The following is a 17,548-nucleotide window of genomic DNA, read 5'->3' as shown; positions in this document are numbered from 1 at the left end:
AAGGTTGAGGTACAAGGATTGGGACCTTCCGGATGATGTTATGGAGGTGTTGCTTTCGGCCAGAAGGCCGGCAACTAAAACTCTATACCGCTGCCGTTGGAACAAATTTTGCAGCTGGTGCAGAGAAAAGAATATTGAACCCTTTTCTTGTGGTACACCTATGGTGTTGTCATTCTTACTTTACCTGGCTAATTCAGGCCTACAGGTTGGCACAATTAAGGGCTATCTCGCAGCGCTATCAATCTTTAAGCGCACTGCAGAGGAGCCTTCATACTTCAAAATTCCATTGGTAATACAATACCTAAAAGGATTAACTAATGTTTATCCCCCGAAACCTTTTCAAGTTCCCTTATGGGATTTAAACCTAATTTTAAACTTCCTAAAGGGTGCCCCTTTTGAACCACTACACTCTTGTTCATTGAAGCTTCTCACCCTCAAAACTGTTTTGCTAATAGCATTGACATCTGCTAGAAGGGTTAGCGAGTTGCAAGCCTTATCGTGTAAACCTCCACATACAATCTTTTACAAGGACAAAGTTGTTCTTCAGGTGAAGCCTAACTTCCTCCCGAAGGTAGTCTCGGAGTTTCACATCACTCAGAAGATTATATTACCTTCTTTCTACCCTCCTCCTCATCCGGGGAAGGAGGAAGAGAGACTGCACAGGCTGGACCCTAAGCGAGCCTTGAGCTTCTATATCAGCAGATTGGCTAAGATCAGACAAGCAGACCAACTCTTTGTAGGTTATGCAGGACATAAGTTGGGCCTTCCAATAACAAAACAAACCATCTCCAGATGGATTATTTTAGCCATTCTGGAGTGCTACAAATTGGCAGGAAAGGAGCCTCCTCAAAATCTAAGGGCTCATTCTACCAGGGGTATCGCAACATCCTCAGCCCTTCAAAGAGGGGTGCCAATTCGAGATATATGTGCGGCTGCCACATGGTCGTCCGCACATACATTTACCAAATTCTATAGCCTGGATTCCTCCTCTAGTCAAGAAACTAGATTCGGCAAGGCTGTGTTACACTCTGTCCATTCTGGAAGGGTAACATAACTTTTATTACTCCCGCCTCCAGTCACAATACCACTGCTATGGGAGTCTATCTAAGATAAGGAATACGTCGGAGGACACAATCCCTTCGAAGAACTAGTTACTCTTACCTTGTAACGTTCTTTCGATGGGATGTTCCTCCGACGTATTCCTTATCGACCCTCCCATCCATCCCCGCAGTATGACTTCCTGTGGGTTTGCAGCCTATGCTCCTTCAAGGTGATTAGTCTAATCCAAAAACATTACTGGGGACTACAAAACGGAACTGAGCAACGGACGCTGCGCGCGGCCTTTATAGGCAGGATGACGTCGACGTCGGCACGGAGGCCGTCGAGGGTCATCGACTCGGCGATCATCGACGCGCAGCGCCCTCTGGCGAAAAAAAAAAAAAATTTTCCGAGGCCAGCAAAGCTGAAGGATTTCTATCTAAGATAAGGAATACGTCGGAGGAACATCCCATCGAAAGAACGTTACAAGGTAAGAGTAACTAGTTCTTCTCTACTGTTCCTTCTCACAACCCACCTCCAACTCCGGGTACTACTTGCTAGTCTATGCACAGCATGTGATTGTAAGCAGATTAACAAACATCAGAAGACGTGCATTACTTACCGTAATACCATTTCGAGGGGATTGGGTCCTCTGACGTATTCCATATATATGACAGTAATTACCACAGCTGTGCTGCTTCGGAAAATCTTTCGGCTCCTGCGTCGATTACGCCGATACACCGTCCTCGAGGACCTCCTCCGACGGCCGACGTCACCAGATGTTATAAGTAGGACGCACAACGCCCGTAGCCTCAGTTCCTTTTTTTCCACCAACATGTTCGCTTCGGAGATCTCGGCGCGCCTCGACTCATTGGAGTTTCTGTTCCTTAGGTTCTTCGAACCTGTTCGTTTGTGAAGTATTGTTGGGATGTCTTCCTCTTCTTCCACCCCGCGTCCGGGCTTCAAGAAGTGTGGGGACTGCGGGTCCAAGATGTCGGTGACGGACTCGCACAACGCCTGCCTCTGGTGCCTCTGGGAGGCCCACAACACGGATGATTGTGTCGACTGCCAGTCGCTTACGTCCAAGGCCTTGCGGGAACGTAAGAAGAAGCTGTCGGTCGGTAAGGTATCCAAGCCCCGGAAGGCGAGGTCCAGTGGGCTTTCGACGGACGATTTGAGGGGCGACTCTCCGCATTGTAGTCGTAAGTCTAGGGGGTCTCAGTCCCGGAGTGGGTCCCGCCACTCCTCTGCCTCTTCGAGGCACTCCCGGAAGCACTGTCATCGGTCGCCGTCCTTGTCCGAGGACTCCGCCCGTCTGCGGGTTTCTTATCCCACCAAGCATTCCTCTCCGGAGGAATGGGCTTCCTTCGGGAAGAAAATGTTGGCGATTCTTGAATCGCAGGGCTCCGGTCCGTCCGCGCCTCCCGAGAGGGGTCGGTCATGACCATACTGGAGACACCGCTCGTACGCCTTCGGGCTTGGGTGGTCAGCACGATTCGCGGGAGAGGTCCCGCTCAGACAAGGGGAATCGTTCCAGTCCTGCCCTTTCCAGGTCCCAGTCCTCGACGCGCTCGAGCCCGTGTGCACCTGTGAAGTCTTCAAAGAAGACGTCGACGCCGGTGGCGCCGAGGTCGTCGACTGACTCTCGAGGCTCCGCCACTGAGGAAGTCGTCGGCGCCCAGGCTGTGGAAGGACCCACTCGGTGCACCACCCTCGAGGCCTGTGTCGAAGCCGTCGGTGATGTCGGCGCCGCGATCGACGTTGACGCTGATTCACTCGACGCCTTTCGAGGCTGTGGGGCCATACTCCTGATGTGCAAGCCAGGCTCCTCAACATGCCCTTTGAAGGGGAACATCTTTTTGGCAGCAAGGCTGACGAGAGCCTTGAGAGGTTGCAGACCTCCAAAGCTGCAGCGAAGTCGTTGGCCGCTGCAGTCCGCCAAACCTCGGCCTTTTCGTCCTAGGGGACAGCAGTGGAGGGGAGGTTCCTTTCGCTATTACTCATCCTTTAGTAAAGCGAGAAGAGCTGCAAGTCAAAGGGGCAACCGTAGGAGTGCCAGAGGTGGAAAACAAGGTACTTGAGGTGCCAAGGCTGCGCGAGCAATTGCCTCTTTGCCCTCAGGTAACGCCGCAGTCGCTTCTGCTCAGTCATGAGGCCCATGCTTCGCCGGTTGGAGGAAGGCTGGCGCTGCATCTTGTAGAATGGCGTGCCATTACTTCAGAAGTGTGGGTTCTGGAGATCATAGCCCACAGCTACTGTCTTCCTTTCCGGCAGAGGCCTCACGACAATCCACCAGGGAATCTCTCTTTGAAGAGTCCAGATCCGCTCCTTGCGCAGGAAATTCAAACCCTGCTGGAGAAAGGCGCCATAGAACTGGTGCCTGTAGCGGAAAGGAACAAGAGATGGTATTCCCCTTATTTTTTGATTTCGAAGAAAGACAGGGGATTGAGACCCATCATGGACTTGCGCGGTTTGAACAAACTCCTCAGGAAGGACAAGTTCAAGATGGTTACTCTCAAGTCCTCCAGGCCCTTCAACTTCAGGACTGGTTGGTGTCTCTCGACCTCAAGGACGCTTATTTTCATGTGCTGATCCATCCCAAGTACAGGAAGTACCTGAGGTTCGCGGTTGGTGACTCGCATTTTCAGTTTCGGGTCCTGCCGTTCGGATTGACCTCCGCCCCAAGGGTTTTCACCAAGCTCATGGTGGTGGTGGCAGCGTATTTCAGGAAAGGGGGGATTCACGTCTACCCCTACCTGGACGATTGGTTGATCAGGGCGCGCTCTCCCGAGCAAGTCCTGGATTATCTGTCCGTCACCTGCCGCTCCCTTCACAGGCTGGGCTTCTCCCTCAACTTGAAGTCCCACTTGACGCCAACTCAGCGGCTCCAGTACATCGGAGTAGTGCTCGACACGTCACTGGGGCAGTGTTTTCCTCCCCAGGTGAGGGCTCATCACATTCAGCAGATGGTGCACAAGTTCCAACATGCCCAGTGTCTCCCTGCGTTTGTTATTGAGATTGCTCGGCCTCATGGCATCCTGCATTCTTCTGGTGCCAGAGGCCAGGTTGCGGATGAGATCTTTGCAATGGGCACTCAAGCTCCAGTGGTCTGTCCTGCGGCAGGATGTCGGACCCTGTTCAGGTGCCGTCCTCGGTTGCCCACCCAGGACCTTCTGTGGTGGGCCGTTGAAGGCAATCTGATGAAGGGGGCTCCTTTTTGGCTACCGTGGCCGGAGGTGCCGATCGTGACGGACGCATCTCTCACGGGATGGGGAGCTCATGCCAACGAGTTGAGTCATCGGTCGTTGGTCTCCGTCGGAGTCCAGACTCCATATCAATCTGTTGGAGCTGAGGGCCGTCAGGCTTGTCCTGAAGGCTTTTCTGCCGACTGCGAGGAAAGAATGTCCTGATCCTGACGGACAACACAGTGGCCATGCACTACCTCAACAAAAAGGGGGGGGGGGGCAGGGTCACTTCCTCTGTGCAGGGAGACGATGCAGCTCTGGTTCTGGGCAATCCAGCAGGAAGTTTTAATCTCGGCAGTTCATCTGGCCGGAGACGAAAACGAGACGGCGGATGCTCTGAGCGGGCAGAGCGCGATCTCTCACGAGTGGGAGTTGGCTCAGGAGATTCTCCTGGAGATCTTCGCCCTTTGGGGGACCCCTCAAGTGGATCTCTTCGCCTCAAGTGTCAACCGGAAGTGCGAAAGGTTCTGCTCGTGGGAATTTCCTCCAAGAGGAGCCTTAGGAGACGCGTTCGTAGTGGAGTGGTCCTTCCCACTGCTGTATGCGTTTTCTCCAGTCCCCGTCATTCCGCAAGTGCTGCACAGGTTACGGAGGTTCGGTTCCCAGATGATCCTCATTGCTCCGGCATGGGCCAGGAGGACGTGGTACCCGGACCTTCTCGACTTGTCCATCTGCCCTCACGTCATCTTCCCTACCGAGACGATATGCTCTCACGGGAGGGGGGGGGTCAGGTTCTCCATCCAGAGGTCAGATCCCTCAACCTTCCCGCTTGGCTTCTGAAAGGTTGAGGTATAAGGATTGGGACCTCCCTGAAGACGTGATCGAGGTGTTGCTTTAGGTCAGAAGGCCTGCAACAAAGTCCCTGTACCTTTGCCGTTGGAGAAAGTTCTGCGACTGGTGCAGGGTTAAGAATGTGGATCCTTTTTCACGTGACATTCCTGTGGTTCTGTCTTTTTTGCTTTCTTTGGCCCAAAAGGGCCTGCAAGTGGGTACCGTTAAAGGTTACCTGGCGGCGCTGTCTATATTTAAGCGCTTGTCTGAGGAGTGTTCTTATTTTAAAATCCCTTTAATTTCTAAATTTCTGAAAGGGCTCACTAATGTGTTCCCTCTGTCACCTTTCCAGGTGCCCTGTTGGGATCTGAACCTTGTTCTCAAGTTTCTAATGGGTGCTCCGTTTGAGCCTTTGCATTCCTGCTCTTTGAGACTTAACTCTTAAAACTGTATTTTTAGTTGCGGTCACTTCCGCTCGCAGAGTGAGTGAGTTACAGGCACTTTCGGTTAAGCCACCCTTCACTGTGTTTCACAAGGACAGGGTTGTCCTTAGAGTTCGTCCTTCCTTTCTTCCGAAGGTGGTGTTGGAATTTCATTTAAGCCAGAAGTTTATTCTTCCGGCATTTTATCCTCCTCCGCATCCTGGTAAGGAAGAGGAGAGGCTCCATAGGCTGGATCCTAGGAGAGCTTTAAGCTTTTATATTTCACGCATGTCCCGGGTCAGAGTGGACGATCAACTCTTTATTGGTTACGCTGGAAGGGTAAGGACCCTGCGGTAGGCTTATGGGCCCATTCTACCAGACCAGGGGTATGGCTGCCTCTACTGCCCTGCAGAGGGCTATTCCTATTCGTAACATCTGTGATGCAGCCACCTGGGCTTCGGTCCATACTTTTGTACGTCACTACTCCCTCGATTCTATCCGGGGGCAGGATCTGGCCTTTGGCAAGGCGGTCTTTTACTCTGCAATTTGATTGGGCATTCTAAATTTGTATATTCTAAATTCTTTTCCCACCTCGTTACGTTGGTACTGCTTTGGGAGTCTGTCATAGATATGGATTACGTCGGAGCACCCAATCCCCTCGAAGAACAAGTTACTTTCTTACCTGGTAAAGTTCTTTCGATGGGATGGTCCGACGACGTATTCCATATCGCTCCCTCCCTGCCTACCCCGCTACAGAATTTCTTATGCGATTGCAGCTTACGTTCCGCAAGGCTTTCTGTGGTCATACTGGCAGATGATTGGTGCCACACGTTCTGGGAAAAAACTACAGCTGAGGCTACGGGCGTTGTGCGTCCTACTCATAACATCTGGTGACGTCAGCCGTTGGAGGAGGTCCTCGAGGACGGCGTATCGGCGTCATCGACGCAGGACGCAGACGCCGAAAATTTTTCTGAAGCAGCACAGCTGTGGTGATTACTGTCATAGATATGGAATACGTAGTTGGACCATCCCCTCAAAAGAACGTTACCAGGTAAGAAAGTAACTTGTTCTTCTGATGATTGTATCTGCTTAGATTCACATGCGCCCTCCCTACCTCCCCGCTCGGGGTGGAAGGAACATAGACGTCTTACTACTTCTCTCTTCATGTACTCACTCACTATAGCCTTGGGCTCCCTCATGGCAGAATAAATACAATCGGAGGGTCCTCGGCACGTGAGGGATTTTGGGTACACTACACGTCAGGATGGGGATAGTGTTACAGGCACGCCTATGCCGACGTTCCCTTTCGGCCCCGAAAGACGAGATGCAATACTCTGCAGTTAACAATGGATGTCGACTATATGCACAGCATGTGAATCAAAGCAGATACAATCATCAAAAATGCTATTACGGTAAGTAATGCATGTCTTGTCAGCCCAGTTCCAGATCTCCTTGTCTCTCACTTTGGTTTAAAACACAGTTCTTAACTTCTCTTCTTTGACTGGGCTCACTTGATATCTTCTCTTTACCAAATTCGGCGACAAGGGAAATTACTTGGGCGGTATGCAGATTGTGGGGCCTATCCTTGCCTTGTGAGTGTGTTAACAGAGGGGGCTAATGACTAAAGGAATGTGTAGGGAACAAATGGAGGGTGTATATACCGCCTTCTCATACAATGTTTCCCTTGTCCCCATTCGAGAGGTCTCCTCCCATGAGATCCTCCCATTGAGTACCACCCTCAGGGGGACTATCGGGGAGCAGCCTCCTAGAAAGGGCCTCCCCCCCTGGGAAGAAGTGACGACATCTCAGGATTCGGCGCAGCCCATTCGCACTGACTACCTTCCCCTTCCAGCTCAATAACTCTCTGCTGGCAGCACATTGTGCTAGCTCCATCACACAGTAGCACAGTTTTGTGCTGTAGAATAGAAAGCCTGCCAGTGTTGTTTCTAAGCAGCCTTCTACTAGTTAATGACTTAATAGCAGTAAGAATGTCTTACCAAGTGGTCCTTCAGCTCTTGATTTGTAAGCAATATGCATTTTCTCCCTTCTGCTTTGTTAAAAGCAAACATTGCTAAAGCCAACAGTTTTTCTTGTGCATAGATGTTGAATTGCAATTATCAGGCATTGATGTTGAATGCCCAGTTACATGCATCATTTTCCAGCTGTAGCTATGCCTATTGACTGAGTGCCATCATGGCATTGCCTAGAAAAGGTCTATCCAGTACCTACCCACACACACCAAAACCTTTGGCCTTAGCATTGCTTTTCTATTTTTTTTTTGTGCCAAAAGTGCTGCCGCCTTGCTATACGCTACATTCAAGACAGCCTGTGAGCCTGGATCAAAATAAAGGAACAGCAGTCCAGTTACCACTGTAAGAAACGTGTACTTTCCTCTTATAATAGATACATTTGAATTAAGTTAAGACATTTTTTCTTCATCCTGACGGATTACTGTGCACAAAGGTTTAGTCTAACCATCTGACATTAATTTTCTTTTATCGTTTTCGCCTTTTTTTTTTCCAAATGCTTGATCTAAAACGCCAAATAATTATTTTGGGTCACTGGATTTGCCATATAATTGACATTTTTAATCCTACATGCAGGGATGATTTTCAAGACTGATGTCAGTGGTTTAGGAATCTGTATTTATATGGTTCTGTTTTGTAATATTCAAAATATAAACCCCATCTGTCGATTGACTACATGCACAAGTCACAATCTCATCTGGATTAGATTGGTCAATATTGAACATAGTTGAGCAGTTTTAAGAGTCCTGTACAATCTGGATGGGTTTTAAAACAAAAATTGTGTAAACTTGATGTTTTCATGAACTAATAACTACACAACTATTTTATTTCACAGGAACATTCAGGACGTGTTTTTCGACTCCAGTTCGATGAGTTTCAGATAATTAGTAGTTCCCATGATGACACAATTCTGATTTGGGATTTTTTAAATGTTCCACCCAGTGCCCAGAATGAGACGCGCTCTCCATCCAGAACATACACGTACATCTCAAGATAACAATCTGCACTTTTCTACCCTAATCAGGTAACTGTTTCTGGAAATAACCCCACATTTTTAGGTGACACTAAAGTGTACGCTTCTATTTACTCATGTGATTGATATGACATGAAGCTTAAGGCATGTTTGTAATTTGACACTGACAAAGCAGTAATTCAAAATGTTATCTGCAAATTGTCTATGGACTAAATGCTTCATACTACAGTAACATGAACAGATTATGTTAGTTAGAAAGTGATTTATCATGTGTGCATCTAGGTTAATTCTAATATGTGGCCGCAATTAAACTTAACACAACCTAGGGATCTTTCTTTGGTTGCAAGCAAAACCATTCATTTGTGCAGACCCTGTTATAGCAGGAACCAAGCTATTAAGAGAAATTAAACCACTTTTGGTTCTGTTGTGCTAAATACCGCCATTCTGCATATGTATAGGTTTTAATGTTCATGTATGCTTTGTGTATCTGAAAATGAATTCAGAATAATATGTCTCACTTTCATTGACCCTAAGCTGTGGAGGATGGACATCTGGAGGGCTATATAAAGTATTCTATTCCAGCGATAAATTAACCAAAGGATGTTTAACTGGAGGTCTAACGATGTGGACCAAGGTAGAACTGAATGCAAATATATCTTTTTTTAAAGACTGCTAATAGACCTCATTCTGTTTTGCTGAGACATCCTGGTCAATCCAGTCTTGTTGGTAAATGTGTCTTGAGTCCTGTGGTGAGAATAGAATTATGAAGGATTGCCATCTGGCAAAAGTGTTGAAGACCTGACATTTTTTATTTTTATAATAATAAAATGATGCAGGTAATTCAATCTCTGAAAGGGTGACCTGCTAACCAGGCCCAAACTTTTAGCAACTTCCATACCATAAAGATAGTGTACACCTGTGCCCTGCTGGACCAATATCCTGATCTGCAGCATCTGCTCTCCAGTAACACAGCAGGTTCTGAGGTCACAGGTGCCTTCTTCACAGTTGCAGTGACAGCCAAGTTGTTTCAGCAGGTGCATTTAAGGTATACACCTCTGTTACCAAACCACATAACTGAGTCACTATCCTGACAGTTGTGAACTTAAGCATACGCCTTATCTGAGTGTAAGGTATGGTCACTTTTGGCTCTCATAATTATTAAAGCCACATCAAATGTATCTCCCGTGTCAGCACTGAGCCTGGCTCACCTGTGGAAGAGTTGTTTATTCTGGTCAGACAGCCTGGTAATGCTAGCTTGCAGGGCACTCGACCGAATAACTGTTCCTCTCCTTTGTGAGGGCTGGTAACACCTCTCACTATAATCAAAGGGCACACCCACCCACCAAGGACTAGCCTCACACCAGTGCCACTTGTCTCAAGAACAGGGTACTGGGTCCCTTTAAAGCAGGGTTGCTTTAGTCCAATTGCCTTTGGATTTTTCCCTATAAAGAATGGATCTCCCATTCCTCCTTTGATTCACTTTTTGACAAACATTTGAGGAAGAATTGGTTGGATCTCTGTTGGGAAAGTTGACTTTCCAAAGCCCTCCGCTAATAAGGTGAAGTCCAAGGCAGAGGAAAGCTCTGTTCCATTACCATCCCAAGGGCACATTGGGGGTGACCAACTGCTTGAGCCAGACCTACCTCTCTGCCAGCCTCACCATACTGACGTACCCCGGCAGGTGTGTGCTAGCCTGCCCCATGTTTGGGAGTACAAGGGCAAATCGTGTTCCTGAGCCCCTGGGTTTGGACTCGCAGCAAAACAGAGATCCAAGACAGCCTGGGCCTTTGTTTTCGTAGTCAAACTGCTGCAAGCCACAATTCAACCCAGTCAAACCTATAGGACCCTCCGGAGCTGCCTCTAGCACTGGACTGATCTTCAAACCACTGTGCTGCACTCTTGAATGATTTTGCTGCCTCACCGTGTCAGCTGAGCGTATTCTTGCCTTGGCTCGAACTTTAAGCTCATCGTTGTACCCGCCGAGTTCGAACCGCCAGAATGTTTACTGACTTTTGACATATCGACAAACTAATCCTAGGGGCCTCATCGAACTGCGACCATCGAAAGCTGCATCGAACCTCCCAAATCGAACTATGCATCCAGTCACCAGCATCTTTGCTGTTGAACTGAGCCTGGTGGCCCTCACGATCCGCACTTATACAAATGCCGTCTTGAACCACAGCCAACATCAGCTCGACACCTGCTACCCATCTGGAACAATGTGACTGCTGCACTGGAGCCTGATTCAAACCACATGCATAGCACCAAGAAGTCTGGTTCAACGCAGTTGAACCACCTAGAACAACAAAAAGTAATGTTGCCTAACCTATCCTTTTTTAATAACATTCTGGTTTTTAACTACCTTCACCCCTGTTTCATTGCTGAGAGCGCTGTGTCTTTCCCTCTTTGCATATTCTTCTTTCTACAGTAGTGTTTTATTTTATTTGCATATTTATTGGACATTTGTACGGCGCCAATACACAAGTGTTTTCAGGCGCCACAAGGCAAAAAGGGGCAGGGGGGAGACAACAGTAACGGTCATACTAGGCCTTGTGACATTCTTACCATGAAAGTGCAGAGAACAATGTGCAGGGGATGGAAGTAAGGTGCAGGGGTGGTAAGGGCAACAGCAGGGGAGAGAAGTGCCGGAATGAGGGGCCTAAGGGGCTGAGTAATTTCTGAGGGGAGCCACAAGGGTAAGTGCAAGGGAAGTGGGAAAGGGAAAAGTGCAAAGGTTGGGGTGGACCAACGTTGGGCTAGATTGGGGAAGGGTGCCTGAGGGCAAGTGCTGTTGGGATGCTAGGGGAGACTGGTCAAGGAGGGCATGGCCCACTGTAAGACTCTTAAGGGACTAAGCACCAGTTGCAGAGGGACGATAGCAGGGGGTGGGGGGTTGGTGGAGCAGAAAAGGAAAGTCTTGAGCAGTTTCCGGAACTTAAGAAGATCCGTCTCAAGTCTGAGGGGGGCAGGGCGGCCATTCCAGAGGGAGGCTTCTTCCGTGGAAAGTTATTTACCTTCCACACTCTGCTTGGAGAAACATCTAACCAATAGAGTTGGAGCTAGAGGACTGAAGAACTCAAGCAGGAAGATATTTGGGGAGAGAAGGCTGGATGTTAAGAGGCCCCAGACAGCCTTGTGGATGATGAAAAAGGTCTTGAAATTGATTATTGCAGTCAGCGGGAGCCAGTGGAGAGATTTTAGGGCTGGAGAGATGCAGCCCCTGGGCTTGAGGCCAAGGATAAGTCACGTAGCCCGATTCTGGATTACTTGGAGAGGGCGAAGGGAAGAAAGGGGAAGACTGAGGCAGAGGCTGTTGCAGTGATCCAGCCTAGAGCGAACCTGAGCTCTGGAGACAAGTTTCTGGGCAAAGCTGAGGAAAAGAATGCGCCTGATGAGGTGAAGCTGAAAGTTGGACTTCTTGGCAAGGTCTGTGATGTGCACAGAGAGGAGTCAAAGATCACACCAGGATTTATAGCCACACAAGAGGGTGATGGGAGGGCACCCGAGTAGAGTGGCCAGAGTGTGGTGGGGAAACGGGGAGCAGGTGTCCCAATGAGAAATATCTCTTTCTTACTGGCAATAAGGCAGATTGTTGGCAGAACACCATGCCTGAATAGCAGTCAGGCAGCCGGGTATGAGGGAGGGAGGAAGGGGAGGAGGTAGAGGATGGAAGCTTAAATGAAAGTGGAGTGTCATCAACATAGCACTGGCAATGAGGAGAGAAGGTGGAGATCAAGTGGCCCACGGGGTAAGGTAGATGTTGAAAAGCCAAGGCGGTAGGATAGAGCTGAGGGATGCCACAGGTAGAAAGTGAGGTGGAGGAAAGGGAAGGGCCCAATTGCACTTGGGAGGTTCGGTTTGAAAGGAAGGTGGTCAGCCATGCCAGTGCCCAGTCTGTGATGACGAGGTTGTCAATCAAGCCCTCCTCATACATCGTCTCCGATAGTGTCAAAGGCAGAGGAAAGATCGAGAAGGATCAGAATAGAGGGACAGTTAGTCCAGGTTTGAGAGCAGGTCTTCACAGGTTTTCAGTTGAGCAGTTTCCGTTCCCCTGGATACTCTGAAGCCAGACTTGTGGTCGTAGAGGCAGCAAGCCGATTCGGTATGGAGGGTCAATTGGGAGATGACCAACTTCTCCATGAGTAGGCCCAAGAAAGAGGTGATTGAGAAATGGCAATAGTTTGCTGGACATGAAGGGTGTACAGATGGCCTTTTTATGGAGGGGTTGTGGGAAAGAGCCAAAGGCAAAGCAGTGGTTACAGAGGTCCGCCAAGGAAGGGCGAGTGAGGAGATGTTGTCCTTGATTGTTCTAGAAGAGCAGAGCACCTGGTTAGAGGAGACTTTCATAGAGGGGACTACTCTAGAAAACTCATCCGGTGCAATGGGTGAGGAGAGAATGGGTGGGGGAGAGGTGCCAAAGGAGGCAGGGGTGGGGTGGGGGGTTGGGAGAAGGGTAGAAAACAGCGAGGACAGGATGTCCTGCATTTTGGTGGAGAAGTGGGAGGCAAGTGCAGTGCAGACGGCCTGGGAGGGGGATAGGAGGAATCTGCCGTAGGATTGGCAAGTTCCTTGCTGATTTTGAAAAGCTCAGCCATGTTATTAGTTGCCCCAGAGATGCGGGCGCGGACATGAGCGCTCTTCTTGGAGCGGATGGCGAGACGATATTGCCTTTGGAGCAGGCGGCAAGCCAGTTCGTCAGAGGATGTACCTGAGGCCTGCCACTTTCGCTCGGCAACTTTGCACTTGCGTTTCAAAGCTGCCAAGTCGGAGTCATACCAAGAGTTACATTTGGAGGCAGGCTTCATGCAGAAACTCATGGCAGGTGAAAGGATGTCGAGTGTTAGAGATAGAGGTTAGTCAGTGCAGAGTCAGTAGAAGTCAGAAGTAGGGGCAGTAGGAGGGATGACAGTGGCAGCAAATGCAGCAACTGACACGCTTCATTGGTCGAATGACCGATAAGGAGACTAGCAGTGCGGGTGGAGGCATCATCTGGGGGCCCGGAAGCTTACAGCGGGAGGAGAGGACAGTGGTCCAACCAGGAGAGAGTAGTTGTTAGAGGGTTGGAGAGAGGGATATCAGATGAGATTAGAGCATCCAAGGTGTGTCTGGTAGAGTGGGTTGGACCGGAGGGAAGAATTGTGAGGGAAAGAGTTGGAGGTCACGAAAGAGTACAGTGGCCAAGTCCGGAGAGTCAAGATGGATGTTAAAATTCCCAGGGAAGAGAAGTTTGGCGGAAGAGGCCAGGAGAGAGGAGCGGTCCACCCATTCCGAGAGGAAAAGGGTAGTAGATCCAGGGGGTCTGTAGATGGGGATGAGTAAGGGAGAAAGTAGGAGAGACAGCCTGCAGACAATGCTTTCAAAGGAGTAGAATTGAGTGGGAATGATGGTGGCCGGATCCCACTTGGGGAAAATCAGGGCCACTCCGCTCCCCGAGACTGAGTGGGCCTAGGATTGGATCTTGTAGCCCTTGGGGAGAAGGTGTCAAAAGCAGTGACAGAGCTGGCCTTGAACCATGTTTCAGTGCGAGCAAGGGCGTCCAGGTCTTCAAGAAGGAAACCAATGTCAAAGGAGCAAGAATTGAGGGAGTGGGGCGACAGGAGGAAAGGGGTTGAAAAGAGACGGTACAAGTCAGTCAAGGAGGAGGAGCTTAGGCTGAGAGCTCTGGGCCATGATAGTGCCATTACGATAGACATTGATAAGTGAGCCAAGAGCACTTCCCATCTGGTACCACCATTAACGGGTGAGGTGGGGAAAAAAGGTAAGAGGATAGAGATCATAGGTCAGGAGAAGGAACGACAAAGAGAATGTCGGTAACAATCTGCCTGGAGGAAGCATTGACGTAGGTGTCTATGTGCAGACATGGGTTGGAGACCAGGAGAGCCTTCTTGAATTTTTTCCTTCCAGATTTCGAGCAAAAGGGAGATGCGCAGTGGAAAGAGAGGGACAGAACTGCACAACAGAACTCATTAGGCGGCCTAGCAGCCAAACCGAGCAGAAGAACAGCACTAATAACAGGATCCTAATGAGGGCAGCAGTTCTAGGTACAATACTTGAGGTACAGACATTCACACCTTGGAATTATTGCCTTTCCTCTGCCTGCGTTGCGGATGGAGATTCTCCTGAATGAATAGGTATCGCAATTAGATCCCTAAGCAATCCTTTATTAGAAATTCTGTTGAGTGACTTTTCCCTCCAGTTTGAGCTCTTAGCTATTTTAAATGTCTTGGTGGAGGCCTGTATTTGGACATCCCTGCTTCTATCCACAAAAGAGCTTGAAGAGGGCCTTTATCGTCTGCCTATACTAGAAAGTCAGTGTAACCTACTTATTTTAATTTTGTTTGTAGGTCAGAGAACAATAAGGATTTCCTTTTGAACATCCCTAAAACCTGGATGCAAACTTAGTGGGTATCTCTGAAAAAGATGGGCATTGCCCCAGTACTGAATGTCAAATCGTTACCTGTATTTTGTTTTATTGTGTATATGGTTTGTTACAAACCCTTTACAATCTACAGTTTTAGTTTTAAAAGATCAAGCACAGCAAACCAAGACAGCCGCGTCACATGTGAGCAATAATCAGTTTACACTTTAACATTAGATTCGAAAGAGGCTTTTAAAGCTAGTCTATACCATATACCTATATTAGAATTGATGCTGATTCTCGCAAACCCTGATATTATCTGGGATTCATTTCGGAAATTGATTTGAGGTTGAACCAGGCCGCATCATTTTTCCTCGCGATTGGCGGGTGTAGATTGAATTGAGGCGAGTTCGAAAATATGCACATGTGGGGAGAGCTGGCAACCTGGCGAGTGCTCAGTCTCCCCATGCGCCAGACTGTACGAACACCATGACGCACACTCTACCCAGCTGACTCGAACCATCATGCTGGCATTGTTCTGCCTCCTCTGCAATACTTGTTCTTGCACTACTGGAGATGTTGGATGGCTAATGCATTGTGCTGACTAAAGGTACTTTGGCGGGGCTGGCTGATGCCCCAGCCATTGCCAGCTACCCAGGGAAATATGGATTGGTTGAGAGGGCCCTGCAGGCAAACTTATGGGCATGGCTGGGAGTTGGCTGCACAAAGGAGTGACGGGTGTCTGTCTGGATTTAAAAGCCACTGCCCTGTCAGCAACACACCCTTGCTTCCCCACCACCAGCAGAGGTAAGGCATGAGCGAACATGTCCCTTCCCCAAGTCTGTCCTCTTTTTCACAACCCCCCAAACCCTCGCTCAAGTCCATGTAAGCTGTGCCACAGCAACATACCGCCACTTCCACATAGCCATGCACACCCCTGCCACCTCTGAGTTACTTATCCTGCAGCAAATGTAAAGCAAGGATAAACCGCATCCCTCGTCTATCCATCTAAACCCACAATTTTTTTTTTTTACTGCTGCTCAGTCCCATGACGAGTTTAAGGTAGGATACCCAGCTCCCACTCCCCCGACATTACCCATTCATCACCCCAACACCCCACTTTTCAATCATGTTATGTTACTTGCCATTTATATAGCGCCTTATATATCATTGCTATGACTTCAAAGCACAATCGTCCTTTGTCCAGAATGAAAGTTTGGCAAGATCAGATGTCCACCTCCTGTCATCCCCCAAGTCTGAATATTAGAACAAACGTAAAGTGGGATTGGTCTGCCATGCTACTGAACCCCCCTTTAAACTCCACCTCTATAGCCCCCTTCTTTGTCCCCACAGCAAATGTGCTGCATTATGTGTCCCAGTGTGTGAACAAATGCTTACAGGGACACTTCCCCGCCCCCACTCCACCCCCAATATGTGCATTACTGCTCCTTGACTTGCAGTAGTGATGAGGAAACCCCCGTGCTCTGGACCATCGTTGGGCCTTGTTCATACATTCTTTTCTCTGTCATCTCCCTTTCTCTCTTGTTTCCTGGCTTCTCTATCTCCTTTAAATTTCTTTCTATTGTGTGTCTGTTTTCTACCCCTTCCTCTCGAATTCAGTCCTTCCTTCTCCCTTCACCTGCCTCATGGCTTTGTCCGGTTATTTCCGATTCCCCCACTTTCACATTCATATCACTATTTCTCACACTTCCTGTTCTCCCACCTCCCCAATCTTGGCCTGTTAATTATTTTCCCCCCTCTTCGTCTCCATCTTTCCTCTTGTTTTCCAACTCTGTCATTTACATCATTTGTATCTGTTTCCACTGTCCCCCGGTGGTAGATATAAAACAGATTAAAGAACGGGAAATCGAAAAACATCTAGGGGCAACAGTAAAAAGATGGGCAATTGCATCTCAGACAAAATCCAGACGGGTGAAAACCAAAAGCACTTCAGAGAGAACTGCAAAGACTGGAGTGGCTGCCATGTAAACATCAGATTTCTTTTTGACACAAGTTTCATCCATTCCAATATATTTGATTGTAAGGTAGTTGGGTATACCTACTAAATTTGATGATCAGACTAATAGCGTATTCATACCTACACTACTATAGGCTTGTAAAATGTTGTATCTGCCTAGTGTCCCTTGTCATATAGAAGGCATTTTACTGTCAAACCTGCGCTCCAGCACTTTCCACCAAGCATCCTTTTTGCCCTTCATGTGCAAAAAATTACTGCACACACCAGAATGAATGCCCAATGCGATGGAAGTGGTGGTACGTGACATAGGACAGCCTGTCTGGCATGTTTCATTTTTTGAAAAATTTGGTCCAAGTGAGCACTTTATTCCTCTTCCTGAATAAGATGTAGGTATAATTGCGTGGATTATGGAATTGTCAACTAAGAGAACTCTGATAAAAGACATGTATGTTCTGTTTTACAACTGGATTGTGATATGCGCTGGTCATGGGTACTGTTGCGACTGCACTATTGACATTTGTATGCAGATGCACGGGTGTCATCTACAGCTTTTTTCCTCAGAGGGTGACTACCTTTTGTGTGTGGCTGGTGGCTTAGGTGTGACATTTTGCACCCTGGTAAGCCCATTAGTAACTAAACCCACCAGGGAACTTGGACTCATTAAAGGAAAATACTTTGATGCAGAATATAGACTTTTGAAAGGAAATTGAATTGCCTTCGTGAAGTCTGACAAGAA

General features: G+C 48.4%; 1 protein-coding gene across 3 annotated transcripts in view; it reads left to right on the top strand.

Annotated features, from left to right (window-relative positions):
* FBXW11 (F-box and WD repeat domain containing 11) overlaps window positions 1–17,548 on the top strand; it is a 1,385,831-nt gene that overhangs the window by 1,314,631 nt on the left and 53,652 nt on the right. For all 3 annotated transcript variants that reach the window (XM_069654341.1, XM_069654340.1, XM_069654339.1), the window contains one exon: window positions 8,339–8,527. In XM_069654341.1, coding sequence (XP_069510442.1) covers window positions 8,339–8,500 — 162 coding nt within the window. In that variant the 3' untranslated portion in view covers window positions 8,501–8,527. The remainder of the gene's footprint in view (window positions 1–8,338; window positions 8,528–17,548) is intronic.

This window comes from Ambystoma mexicanum, chromosome 3q (assembly GCF_040938575.1).
Source record: "Ambystoma mexicanum isolate Mex_15411 chromosome 3q, UKY_AmexF1_1, whole genome shotgun sequence".
NCBI classification, from domain to species: Eukaryota; Metazoa; Chordata; class Amphibia; order Caudata; family Ambystomatidae; genus Ambystoma; species Ambystoma mexicanum.
The sequence above is the reverse complement of the archived record's forward strand: the minus strand, read 5'-3'. Positions and strand labels throughout refer to the sequence as shown.